Raw genomic sequence first — 14,507 nt, 5'->3', positions numbered from 1 at the left:
TGATCAGTTCTATGAACTCTTTTTCAGTCTTCCTTAATATTAGTTTAACACTCTCATGTTTAATCAAAATGTTTGATAGTTAAATATTCAACATTGCCATTTTCCTCTGGACACCTAAACCAATATTAAAACAGAGTAAGTATGAGCAACTTGTTTAATTATTGTTAATAGTCCAGGCAAATTCCAAGACTGAAAAATCAGCAGTTATTACACATTTAACAGAAATGTAATTTTATTTATTCTTGGTATTTTCAACATTTGAATTTCAAATATTTTGACCTGCTGTAGCCTTCTTCAATAGATAATTTCTTTACATTGAAGGGAAGTTTGGTATCAGGAAGAAAACAATGCTGATTTTTGATAACTGTCTCAAAGAAGATCTCCTTCATAATATAAACAGGAGTTACAGTCAGTGGTCAGAAGTATATTATTAATTTGGAATCTGCATCACCAAGTATTCTGGGATAAATTTTTAAAGACATACCCTGCATCTGAGACCTTCACATTATAATTTAGTTCTCAAAAATAAGCAAAATATTATGGAAAATTAGTCTTAAAAATGTGTTCTTCTATGCAAAATAATATGTATTAAAAGCCATATGCAATGACTTGGATTTAATGGATCTTTTTCATTTTGTGGTAAATAAAACTAAGCAAACGAGCAAAGGAAAAAAAAAATTAAAATCAGGGAGGAAAAAAAAAAAAGCAGGCTTGGTTTTCAGTGGTGGATGAAATCCAGATGGCAGTAAAAAAAAAAAAAAAAAAAGGGCAGGGGGAGCTAGAGGAAAGACCTTTGACGGTGGGACTGACCAGTCTGTTAAACTGGGTTAAATTAATTTCTTTAACCTTGATCTCTAAGTTTACTCACAGACCTAGTTAAATTGGTGGCTAGGCTGGCTCACCATACTTCCTTCAGGCTACACAGAAGGAGCAATTAAACACTCTTTTATGTAGTCACTGCTGGAAACAGTAGAAACTGTGCCACAAAGTGTTTGGCTGCCTGGCAGAACTTGTACCTATGCACATAAAGAAATAAAAGCTATTTCTAAAATAGAAATTCAGAGTCCAATGGATTTATTGGCTGCAGCTGTGAAGGTGAATGGCTAAAAGCAGAAACAGTAGTCATGGCCATTCAGCTGTGAAGATGCCCCCAAAAAATCCACCAACAAACAAAAAAAAAATCAAGTTTTTGCTGTGTTCTAGGATTGGGGATTTTTTTGCTGATAGTGTTTTATTTCTGAGCATGAAGGCTGTATTTTGTGTCCACTTTTTAGATAAAGTCAGGTGTTCTGACATTTACCATAAGTAAACAGGATAGTGTGAAGGAAATTTTTGATGACTCCTTTGTTTCTCCTAAAAGAAACAGCAAGCAAGTTTTTCACTAGTGGCAAAACATGCAAGATAAAATATACACGATGGCATTAATTGCTGCAGTGTATGAAAACTAGATGGATTGTTGTACTCATGTCATGCTTCGAAGGCATGATATTTTCTTATATAATTTTTAATACATCATTTTGTTAGAAACGCCATGCATATTAATTCAGCACTTGCCATACACAAAGAGGTTTGCCTGAATTCCCGTCAAAAATCTTTTAAATTATAGAAATCTTTAAAGTACTTTAGCCAAAAGGGATTTGGTCCTGTGGTGCCACTGTGTGTTACCAGATTTTGTCATTTTACTGTATCTATGTTCTTAACAGATGGACTCTTCTCTGTCTTCTTCTACTTTAGGGAGCTTTGCTCTTCTCAACTATGTTGTTAATGAAAGTAAGGAATTTCTTCCTACACATCTTTATTGACACTCAAGCTTTAAAATGGAGAAACAGACCCTTGAGTCTTGATTTGTTTTTGGGGTTTTTTTGTTGTTTTTTTTTTTTTTTTTTTTTTTTTTTTTTTTTTTTTTTTTTTTTTTTTTTTTTTTTTTTTTTTTTTTTTTTTTGGTTTTAGAACAAACAGGAAAAAGCATTGACTTACTGCACAAAAGATATCAGATGATAATGCAAATGATGATTCAGAAGAGGTTTTAAATGCAGTGCAAATAAATATGATCACAGGTTGTGCCTTCTCAGCTATTTCTTGATCAGTTGGCATTATATGTGTTTCCTACTCAAAGCCATTAAGCAATTTGTTTACAATGAAGATGGTTAAGCTGCAGAAGCCAAATGACTGAAACAGAATTATCATGCTAGTCAAGCCAAGTATTCCCTGGAGTACAGAGAGAGCTTCCTGAGGCTGTGCCTTCTTGAAAGGGAGGTAAGGACCTACAAGTCAACAAGAAATTGAGAGGATATTCAAGGGTCTTCCTGTTTTTCTAGATTGTGAGAGGAAGGATAAATACTGAATAACAGCTAAACAAGTCTAGCAGTAAGAGATGAGCAGCTTTTTGTCCCCCGCCACGTGACAAACATTTGCTTCATTCGTGCATCATAAATCTGCAGCTTGTTGTCAGTTTTTCCTTAGTCTTCCAGTACAGAGCCCTGGAGCGTACCCACACTACTTGTTCTTGGAAGTGAATCGAAATAATGACTGTGATTCAGGCTGAGGTAAATGGAAAAGGGAGGAACTTGTAATTTGTAGTGGCAAGATAAGTACTGTTCATGAGCTTCCATTTACTTGCTCTTTGCAAAGATTTCCCTCCACGCCCCCCAAGGTGTTATGCTGCATGTGCTGCTTTTCATTTTAAACTAGATAGAGCCATTTACATTGCAGGGAGTTTATGAAGAGCAACTTGAGGCCTGATTTGCTTCTGTCTTTCTTTAACACAGAGTAATACAAAAACACTAACAAACTGAAATGGTAGTATTTATATTGTTCCAGTGTTCCCCCCCAAAAAAAAATTCTAACCATTAATTCATTAAGTTTGCTAGACAGTAAGAGATACCTACTACAGAGATTAAGGCTTGTTTTGGAGGGAGTTAACCTTAGAATATTCCTTAAAATGGCATTTCAACACACCTGGCAGGGGAATTAGTGAGCTTTCTGAGGTGGAGATATGTTTGATTTCTCCCTGTATTGGATTTATGTGGCAAGGCTTTGGTAGAGGGGGGGCTACAGGGGCGGCTTTTATGAGAAGCTGCTAGAAGCTTCCCCTGTATCCAATGGAGCCAATGCCAACCAGCTCCAAGACAGATCCAATGCTGATCCAGTCCAAGCACATCAGTCATGGTGGTAATACCTCTGTGATAACATATTTAAGAAGGGGGAAAAGTTATTGTGCAGAAGTAAATTGCAGAGAAGACAGGAGTGAAAATATGTGAGAGCAACAGTCTTGAAGACACCTTGCTCAGTGGAGAAGGAGATGGAAGATGATCAGAGCAAAGATTCCCCAGCAGCTCGTGATGCAGGCCATCGTGCATCAGGCTGTCCCCCTCCAGCCCATGGAAGTTCATGGGGGAGCAGAGATCCACCTGCAGCTGCTGCAGTACCACATGCTGGAGCAGGTGGATGCCCATAGGAGTCTGTGACCCCATGCAGGAGCAGGCTCCTGGCATGACCTGTGAACCCATGGAGAGACAGGAAGGAGCCCATCCATGCTGGACAGATTTTCTGGCAGCAGTCATGACCCCACAGAGGACCCACACTGGAAAAGTCTGTTCCTAAAGGACTGCACCCCATGGAAATGACACATGAAGGCCATTCTGCCCTAGTGGAATTTAATGGAGGACTGTCTCCTCTGGAAGGAGCACCATGCTGGTGCAGGGGAAGAGTGTGAGGAGGAAGCATTAGTAGAGACAATGTGTGATGAACTGACTGCAGCCCCCATTCTCTGTCCCCTGTGCTGCTATAAGAGAAGATAGAGATTCAGGGATAAAGTTAAGTCCAGGAAGGAGGGAGGGGTGAGGGGAAGATGTTATTAAGATTTAGTTTCAATTCTCATTATCTATCTCTCAATTGGTTGTTAATGAATTTGGTTAATTTCCCCAATTATGGTCGGTTTTGCCTGTGACAGTAATTGCTGAGTGATTTCTCCCTATCGTTATCTTGACCTGTGAGCCTTTCATTGTATTTTCTGTCCCCTGTCCAGATGAGAAAGGGAGTGATAGAGAGGCTTTGGTAGGTACCTGGTGTCCAGACAGAGTCAACCCACTATACTCCCATTTTTTTGTTTTGGGAATGGTTTCAGTTCTTAGCCTTCCTCTGAATTCTGCCTTCCTAAACAGAATTTCAGTTACACTTTCTTTATCGCAGACATTTTGGGATGTCACCTGGTAATTCTTATTGACTTCACAAAGAACTCATTTGCAAAACACAGTCATTTTAGGTACTTGACAGTTATTTGATTTTGTTTCAATCAGATCACATATTACATGCCACAGCAAATTGAAAAGATTTCATAAACACCCGTTATGAGTTGTGGGTTTATGAGTTAAATTTACATCTAAAATAATTTGTTTTCCATGATTTTATTATTCCTTTTTTTTTCCCCTTAATCAGATTCTGTTGGGATCTTTTTCAATTCCCATTAAATAGATAGGATTCAAATATAAATTGAGAAATAGATATTAGTTTCTTATTTATGAATGTTAGGGAATCTCAGATGAAGACCACTTGATTATTTTATGCGACATTATTTTTTAAATTTTTAAATTTTTAAATTTTTCTTTTATTTATCTCTATATCTTTGGTTGCCAGATAGAGTTAATTGCAATGATAAGTGATGAATAGACAATGAGTCCTGCTAGTGGCTGTTACCTGCAACTGGTGACCAGTTCACATTCTAATCCATTACTAGCAAGTGATGGTTTAGGTTCATTTTTGTAAAACTACCACTATATTTCAGACTTTGTAGTCCAGTAAGATATAATACTATAGAGAATGTTTAGAATTAGATTTACAAAATCTTACGCTTTAAGAGTAAATGAAGAAGCTTTCCCCTTAATAGAAGTTTCTTTTAAAGCCACTCTGCAGAGGAAAAGCAAACTACATACACATCAAGAAAGTAGCACATGACAGACATCAAGAAAAGCCTGGAATATTTCTCTTTTTTTTATCAGATAGTTTGAAAATGTCAAATAAAGGCTATGTTGTTCTTTTCATATTAACTCGAAAATTCTTAGCAATTCTTGGGTAGCAGGAAGAAAATATTCATGGATTGTTACATTATAGTCACAGTTTCTGTCATTTCCCAAAATGCACAGCTGTTGTGTCATTTTAAGATTTAGAAGAACTGCATTTACGTTTTAATGATCAATGGCGGCTCTTGATCTGAGTCATTAATGAGATTTTGACTGCAGCTGCATTTAAACCTTGTATATTCTGCAAGAGACAGAGTATGCTTAGAAAATGAGATTTCTGTCATGGTAATAATAAGTTTTACATGCTCAAGCTGAGAGGATTCACTCTCATGAATCCCCTGCTCTACCCTGTGGAAGGTTACACAGTACAAACTTTCTGTTAAATGAGAAGGGGCAGAGGGAGAGCTCTTGCTGATATTTCCAATACAGCCTTTTGGTCTGCAAGCACATAGAAAATGGCCTCTAGGTGAAGGTACCTGCCACTTCTATGTTGAGAGTGAAGTAGCAGAAAGTCTCCTCAATATGAGATGTGATTTTGTACCTTGCTCATTTATTAAAATGCTATCTATTGCTTTCTTTGAGGCCATCAGAGTACCTTGAGAATGACAGACTGAATGCATACAGTGTCACTTGGGGATGTTTAACATATTGTCATAGATATTTGGGTATAGTTAAACTGCTCTTAAAAAATAGGAAGTAATGACCTTCCCAAACAATGTCCAAATTGTAATTCTATTCCCTAAAATTTCCCCTTATAATTGTTCTTGTATTATTATTTTTTAAATAATAATAATGAGTATCAGTGGGTATCTTTATCAGTAATAACTTGCTTGCTGTTTAGTGGAGAAAAATATAAATATTTTTCACGCTAAAGAGTGAGTTTCTAATAGTGTTTGTCTTCTTGCATGCTGCCTTCTCTGACGTCTGAATTTCATTAGCCTTTCTATCCTTTCACTCAGTGATTTGTTTTATCTGCTTCAGGTTCTTGGGAAATTTCTCTAGTTAATTTCTTCTTGCCAGTAGGCTAAATTAAATTCCCAGTACAACAAAAAGAGAATTTTCCGAATTAGAAGTTGGTGAATATGTCTAAAAAGCACAGAGAGAACCATGATAAAGTTTTCTTCTAAGAGTGCTATAATGTTGTATTTAGACCTCTTGAACAAGGAGTTCAGTTGAATAGGTCCTTTATAAAGCCATACCTTTTTCAGGCAATCAGTAATTATAGTCTAAATAGGCCAGCTGCTGTTGCAAAACCAAAGTACTGCCGATTAAGACGTATGAGAAGTATCTTAGAAGAACTATGGATTGTTTGCAGAATGTTGGGACCAATCTATTACTTCAAATACCTCACTTGCATGAAAACTAAATCTGTAAATGCCCAAGACATTATGTAGAGAAGTGGCACAAGGCAAAGTAACAAATCAATTAAATGCTAGCTTTCTTTTGGACAATATACATCTGCTACTGATTTCTGGTAAGGCCATGAGTCACAATCCTAACCTTTGTTCTAGAAAAATTTGTTAAAAATGTACAAAGTTAGGAATAAAGGTGTCCCTATAGACTATTCACTATTTTGAGTTAACTGTGTTGGAATTTGGCGTGAGCAGTTTAGTAACAGATACTACTTCTAATTTGGCCATAAAAATTAAGGAGAATGTGAGACAATGTTAAGGTTGACAAGACCAATAACATCTTTTTGTTATTGCTGTCAAAAATTTTCCACTGTTAATTATTTTTCCATCCCATTTGTTCTATACAAATCTTCGATATCACCAAATGCCAGCTCTCGTTCTTCAGCATCATCTCATTTACAGCAGAGAGTTTATCCTATGGTTTTTGACATGCTACATGGCAATTGCAGCCTGTGCTAACACTAAGTCTTACCACTTGGGCATTGCAGAACTTAATAACAAATGAGAATTAAATAATTTCATACAAAACCTCCTACAATTCTAACCAGTTAATTCCCTCGGAATATTTATGACTATGTGATTCTGAGTCATTTTTTTTTGAGCATGGGTGGAGGGTAGAGTACCCATATCCCCTATCCTCCATTTTAAATATCAGACTATAACATGTCTATTCCTTAATTCCAGGTCAGATATTTGCAGAATCATACAATCATTTAGATGTGAGAGATCTTTTAGGATCATAGAGTTCGAACATCACCAAGTTTTGGAGATTAGGAAGAAAATGAAGAAGAGTATTTCAAGAGAGAGCTCTGGTTATCGTGAACTGAAAATCCAATGAATTTCATAAACTAAGGAGAAGAATTATCCAGAATGTCTATCTCAGCAGTGGTTCAACAAAGTGTTATTGGCCCAGACATTGCTTTGCATTTTTGTAATTCCTCTTACTAGTGATTTTAATATCAGGGAAAACAAACAAATGAGATATCCTGTGTAGTAAATGTCCACTGCATAGCGTAAGATGACCGCTCTGTAATGCCCACTTATAAACACAGAACTTACAAAACTGACCTTCCTGGATAAATGTAAAAGGATTTTAAATTTTAAAGAATAATAATAATAAAAAAGGTACACATGCATAAACTACTGGTTAAGAACAAGATCACAATTTCAGACTTCATCCCACAAACACCTTCCTCAAGTAATTGCTTACTTATGTAAGTAGTGAATATCATGGTATTAATTATATGGATAAGGTTGCACACCTGGGTCCTTGGACTGGACACTTTTGAAATCCTGACCTTTGAGCCTCCTGAAAAGGGGCTGATTTTGAGACATGAGTGGTTTTGTAGAAGCCATTACAAATCTGATATTACCTACATTTTAATACTGGAAAATTTTAATGTGGACAAAGGAAATAGTTACAGATCCGATTCTATGCAGTGAAACCCAGAGGTAAGTTTAGGCTAGTAGAGAGAATTTGTTATTATCTTTGCTATTACTGGGACCCTATGGTTTATTTTGGGATTTCTTTTTTAAAGATGTATATGCATAAACCATATACTTATGTTAAGTACAAGTTTTATGTGTAGACAATATTAAGTATGGTTAAGCTTTTCTGATTACTTAACTATTTGCATGGAAATGTGGCTTATGTCCTCATCAAAAAGCTGTCCTTTGCCACTGGTGTCTTCCAATCACACCATTTCTGATTGAAATGTCTGAGAAAAAAAGGAGCTTTTTGCTTTTCAGCCATAGGAAAACCAATTCAGAACTATTAAGCATAGCTCAATCTCCCACACTGAAGAGGGGAAAAAAAATCCCTTTTGGATTGAGGATAAAGTGTAGTGTATGCCAAATCCCAAATACTGTGTAGAGAAAGCTACAAGCAAGTGAGTGAATTCTGCATAGGATTGAATATGATTGTCTGTGTTATAGAGTTGTAATATATTGAAGAGCATAAAACTCAGTAGGTCTTTGTTTCAAAAGCATCTATTAGTTTCACCTTTGGTTCTGAAGCTTAGCTTGTAATTGGGTAAATGAAATTTCCAGGTTTGGAAGGTTCTCTTTTTAGAAGTGCTGAATGACATCTTGTAGCATTCTGCACATTAATTTTTGTCTTTTAAAATAGCCACAAATTCTTTTTTCTGTTTTAAGAACACGTTTGCCATAATGGAAGCAGATATGATGGTACTCCCTGGTACTTCTTCCAAAGCTCATTAGCAAGTGTACAGTGACACAAAACAAAACAGGGTGCCCTTTCTTTACTTAAAATAGTAAAATATATCCCATCCATACTTCATTTCATGCACGTCTACCTAATCTAATCAGATCTGAACTTTTAACATGAGAAGATTGTTTTAATGGTTACAGAAGTGTGTTTATTTGTCCATACCAGACACAATTTATAACAATAGAACACGTGCCTATATGAGATTTAGGGAAAAAATTACAGTATGTTATTTAGCTTTAATATGCAAAACAAGAAGATAATGTGTATTTGTGTAACATGAAGAGGTAATATGGGAAAACTAATTTTCTGTAATCATAATGAAATATTTTATCTTTTATTTTAATATTTTGGTGAGTTTTACTCTTCTTTGCTAAGAAAGGGAAATCATATTAGTTAGAATAGTTTTCAATAATTATGTAGATTTTTCGTATGAAAATGTTTTTTTACTTCAGGCCATGCTTTTTAACTGATGACAAGATTTAGAATGGAGGACTTGACTTCAAAAGTAGGCTGGCAGACTTGGAAAGGTAGCATGAGCATCTAGGTGAAAACTTTTTGTTGCAAAATAGTGGTCATTTAGGTAAATCTGCTTTTCCTGATCAGATGGTCTGCTACTTCTTTTCACAATATGAATTGTCAAGAAAGAAGATAAGTTAAAACTAAATGGTTGTTAGTAAAATAAAATGACCAAACTATGGCTGGAAGTGCAGTGCAGCATTAGGGTATTTTTTTTAATTCGTTTATGTAGTACTTAAGAAGAAAAAATACAGTAGACTCTTTTCCTTGTAGGTGGCTTTCAAATTAAAGCTAATTCATCATTTCATGATGGTGGGATTGTAATCAATGAGAATTAATCCTTAGTAAAAATTTTAAAGGTGAAGAACAATACACATACTAATTATTATGAGTTCATGTTTGTAAATATTCATAGATTAGAAATACCTCTCATATTCATGTGAAACTAGAAGTATTCATGCTTTTTATTAATATAGGATCCATTTGTTCTAGGCTTTTAAAATTAAATTCCTTATTGTTGCTAACCAGCTCCTCCTCTTTTGCTATTGAACATTGTACTACAATAGCATATTTGTGCCAGAATGTGCTCAGTACATGTCCTGTGGACTGGATTCAGCCTAAAACCAGTTTTGCAGACTAACTAAACCATCAGGCATGTCTAAACCATATGGTGAGTGCAGTGTGTATGTCCCAAAGACAGCGCAAATATGTAATACTCATGGTGCTTTGTAGCATTGCTTGGGATGTACCAGTTCAATATGTGAAAGGTAGAATATAAACTTTTTTCTACAGCCCAGGTTGGAAGAGACCTTCAAAGGTCTAGCCTTTCATGGAAAAGAGAATTATCTAGAAACCTGCCAAATTGCATCTTGAAAACCTCCAGTGATGGAAGTTGTTGGGGAAGAGAAGGAGACATAGACAACCACGTCTATGTAGTTGCTAGTCACATCTTAGCTCAATGGGGGCTGCCTGTCTTCTCTCAGGTGTTATCCCTGGGTCAGGTACCTTTACAGGCTCTCTGCAGTGAAGTTTGTAAGTACTGTCTGAAGTCAGCTTCTGTTCAAGGCATTTACCGCCCCCGAGCTGGCCCTACAAGCACAACTTCTCCATGTGCTGCCACCACTAGTATCTTCATTTACGTTTTAGTTACCCCCAAATCCCCACAGAATCTAGCAGGTTATGTGCTGGCTAAACAAGTAGGTACTTAAAGGGTTTTTCCCTGTCCTCTTCCCCCATAGCTTTGAAAATGTAATGAAATTAATAACAGTGGAAGGAAGAATTTTTTGAGAATAAGGTTCAAAACCTGTGGTCCTGCTTCTACCAAGTATCTCTCACACTCTCCTTTTGATTCAGTTTTCACTTAAGAGATCTGATCCAAGGAGAAGATCTTCTGTGCTTGTGCTTATCATTATTTACTTGCACTGAAAATCTTCATTTAGGAAAAACTAGGCAAAGAAGAAGCTAATGAATTAGAAAAGAAATTGTTTAACAAAAAGGGGAAGAATAGTTTATCTCTGAGCAGTAAGACAAGCAAAAAGGATAAAAATTTGGCAAGGAAGCTGTGGAGAGTAGGAAGCATAAGAAGCAAAGTGCCTTTTGTTTGGAGACATTGCATATGTCTTCCAGCTGCAGGATGTAAAGCAAGATGTCAATAGCATAGCTGGAGGTCAGGATAGGGCTGGAAGACAATTGGGCCACACAGAATCAATTGTATAGCTGTCGCAGCAAAAAGTTAATTTGGTTCTGCATCTAAAAATTTCACAGTTGCTCCAAACACATGCACAATGCTATATAGCTTACAGCAATGGTTATACTAAGTGACAATGGGTGACAAATCCAGTTGGCTAACTGGAATGAAGTGGAATACAATAGAACATAGGAAAATTATTCTGCGCAAGGGAAGCCCTAAGTTCTAATACTAAGACTTCATAGGAGATGCTAAGATAGTGGGTTTAATACTAGTAATTAGAACAGAATAGTTATTCATTATTACACAGTCTCCCTCCAAGGATACCCAGATGTCTCAAGGGAAAATGCCAACATAACAAGCAAAGAAAAGAACAAAATAATCAAACAACCAGACATGGGAAAATCCACTTTCAGGGAACTTTTGTCCAAATTCTTTTTAAATGTATTGTCTTTTAAATCTCAAAACATGACACATAATCTCTCTTTCAAAACCTTTTAACAGTTGGTCTGCATAAGATTCCTAAGAATATAAGAGTTATAAGTGCCAAATCCTTCTTTGAATCTTGGTAAGGTCTTGACATCAGTGACATCCTGTGGCACTGAGTTCCATAATCTAATTATGTGCTGCATTAAAAAGTATGTGCTTTTATCAGATTTGGAGCTGCTGCTTTTCACTTTCATTTAGTGTCCTTTTATTCTTGAATTATGAGATGCAGGACTACAGAAGCTCCTGATCTATTTTCTCTTCACCACTTACCATTTTTACACTTTCATCACATCCCCCCTTATTCATCTTTCTTTTTATTTTTCCCTAAGGTTAACAATTCAATCCTTTTTTTTAGTCTTTTCACATGAAGCCTTCTCTATATGCCTAATTATTGCAATTGCTCTTTTCGGAATATCTTCTAAGTCTTCATCTTTTTGTGATGGAGTGACCAGTACTTCACACTCTTTCAGAGGAGGGAAAATGATTGACTAATATAGTGATGTTATATTTTGTTTCTTTTTTATTGCCCACCTCATTTCTTATGCATCTCAACATTTTATGTGCTTTTTTGACTGCAGCTGCTCATTGAGCAGGGCTCTTCAGTGAGACCTTAGTGTTTTCCCTAAGTTGGTGCTCATAACTGAGATCTCTGGTAAAAAAAAAAAGAAAATCCATTGAAGGTTTGAGTATTTTAGTTTTCGGAGGTTTTGTTTGTTTGTTTATTTGACTAGTATGCCTTACTTTGTATTTAAATAAATTATTTTCACCTCTTTTAAGATGGACTATTCATTTACCTTTGTCAGTTACCTGTCAAGTTTCCTGTCTTATTCATATTTGGTTAACAGAATTTTCTTGTAAACTATAAATTTTGCTACATTACTGTTCACTCATTTTTTTAACTTCAGTTAGTATATTTTGAACACCTGGCCCTTGAAGCACCCTACTTTGAGTTTTTGCTTTAATGAAAATTGGCAATATATGTGCTGCCTTTTTTTTTTGTCTTTGAGAAATGTTTTGCTTCATTTTGTATCCTATCCCAAAATTACTTAGTCTCTGACTGAGTCTCTTGAGAGGAACATTGATCTTTCCACATTTATTCAATTACTCTAATAAGGTTAAGGGCCAGATACCTTCACAATTAAAGCTAAATCTTTGAGAGACAACTGTGCTCTTTGTGACCATAAGTATGGAAATTAAGGACAGAGGAAGGAAAAGTAATTCATTCATCATATTGGGCAGACACATTCAAAATTAAGATGTGAGAAAGCTTTTAACATAGCAATTCTTAGCACTATCTTGGTGATAATCCTAAAAAAACAGGAATATAATCAATCTAAATAGGCAGAAGTATATGAATCAACTTCTTACACCTAAGGCTTTGTCTGAAAATAAGAAAAAAGGAAACTTGTTCTAAGGTCTAGACAGATGTTAATTTTCAAGACTTTTATTCAAAGTCTGATATGAACCAAGATATTTTAAGATTTGGAATCCCTAAAGTTCTTGTTGGAAAGGCAAACTTATTTTAAGGCTTTATATGTCCTGACATCCCCTAGGCCTGCTTATTTCCTGGTATCTCTCTCTCTTTCTCTCAAGTGTTCCCCATCCTCTCCCTGAGAGAGTCTATGTCTGCTTCATCAACCCTGAATGCCTGCAGTATGCAACAGACTTCACCACCTTTCTTCACAGAGAAGATTACTTGCACAAAGAAGGCTCCTCAGACCGCTTGGGACACCTTGCACAGATGCATGCCACTGCCTTGAACTCAGAATGGACACTAAAAGAGATCCTGAACATACTGGTGGAAATGTGATCAGTCACCTGCAACTCAGACCCCAACCTGCTTGGTAAAGGAACTATAAGGACAACTAGAACTTCTCATGATAGTCCCATAGTTTCCTCTGACTGAAATACAGTATTTTCCATGCTGTAGTCTACCCAACCTAAACCAAACTATTTTGGGTGGAATGCACTTTGAGAACAGTTAGCTGTTGACAGCAGGTATCAGGTATTTATTTTCTGAAAAAGCCTGTGAAAATCCTAGTAACCCCTCCACAGTAGTGGTACCTGGTAAGATTAGAGGGCAGAACAAGGAACATAATAGCATGGCTATCTGTGGACCAATTATGCAAACATGTGTCTCTCTCTCTCTATATATATATATATGTACACATATATAGCTGTGTATATAAGACTATATATACAATATATATTCTTTTTCCTTTAGCAAGATATTTTGATATAGTAAAATATAGGATGCTGAATTATAAGAGAGTAACAGTAGAACTTGCCACTGTGACCTTTTTTGTTCATTCACAGCAACACAAAAATTACCAGTATAATATAGCACAATCAAAAATACAGTTTCTTATTCAAAGGAAGAATAGGAAGAAAACTCAGTGCTCTTCCCTTAGTTTTGGAAGGCTCCAAAATACAATAGGGGTTGTGCAGCATAAAAAAGTGACAGGCAGAGAACATAAACTATACCGTCACACCTATTAATGAACATAATGTTATATTAATGACACTTTTGCATCAATTATAAGAACAGAAACTGTATTGTGTGCCATTTAGTTAATTTAGAGAGAAAAAATTGTATACCAAAAATATGAGCTCACTGCAGTCAACAATTTAAAGTTGAATGCTTTTCACAATGTATTTGCAAAATAAGCAGCAACCTAATAAAAAGTTATGCAAGTCTTTACAATTTACCAGCCAAACCTAAGAAAATGACTTAACGTTAAGTGATTGGAAGCAGAGTTTTGTGGAAACAATGCATATGGAAAACAGTGACAATACTGTGCCTGCTGCTGGCTTCATACTGAAAATATCCGTGCTTTGCAATTGCTGTGGGTTAATATATCTCTTGAAATGTGTGTGTATTCAGGTAGTATTAAGAGATAAGTATATGCCTTTTCAGTGGTGCTTTTTCATTTGGGATAATGTCACAGAATACTTTCCAACGTCTCTAGGAGGCTGTTACTCATTAACCAAAGCCTGTACCCACTATTTTTCATGTAACCGCCCATGAAAAAATACATGAATAAACCATAGTTAAATATTAAAGTACTGTCTGAAATGAATCCGTATCCCTACAATATTCCAATTGCAGAATCTGTACTCCTTTTTTTCAGGATTTTTTTTCTTTTTTTTTTTTT

The 14,507-nt window shown here is 35.8% G+C and overlaps 1 protein-coding gene across 1 annotated transcript in view; it reads left to right on the top strand.

Annotated features, from left to right (window-relative positions):
* The window catches only part of PCDH9 (protocadherin 9), a 181,908-nt gene extending 167,516 nt beyond the window's left edge, over positions 1-14,392 (top strand). Inside the window, exon 3 of the mRNA XM_027889557.1 lies at positions 12,946-14,392. Coding sequence (XP_027745358.1) covers positions 12,946-12,966 — 21 coding nt within the window. The 3' untranslated portion in view covers positions 12,967-14,392. The remainder of the gene's footprint in view (positions 1-12,945) is intronic.
* Positions 14,393-14,507: the final 115 nt, after the last annotated feature.

Source organism: Empidonax traillii, unplaced genomic scaffold (genome assembly GCF_003031625.1).
Source record: "Empidonax traillii isolate 1590-97213 ecotype Southwest subspecies unplaced genomic scaffold, ASM303162v1 scaffold265:size1167950, whole genome shotgun sequence".
Taxonomy (NCBI): Eukaryota; Metazoa; Chordata; class Aves; order Passeriformes; family Tyrannidae; genus Empidonax; species Empidonax traillii.
The sequence above is the reverse complement of the archived record's forward strand: the minus strand, read 5'-3'. Positions and strand labels throughout refer to the sequence as shown.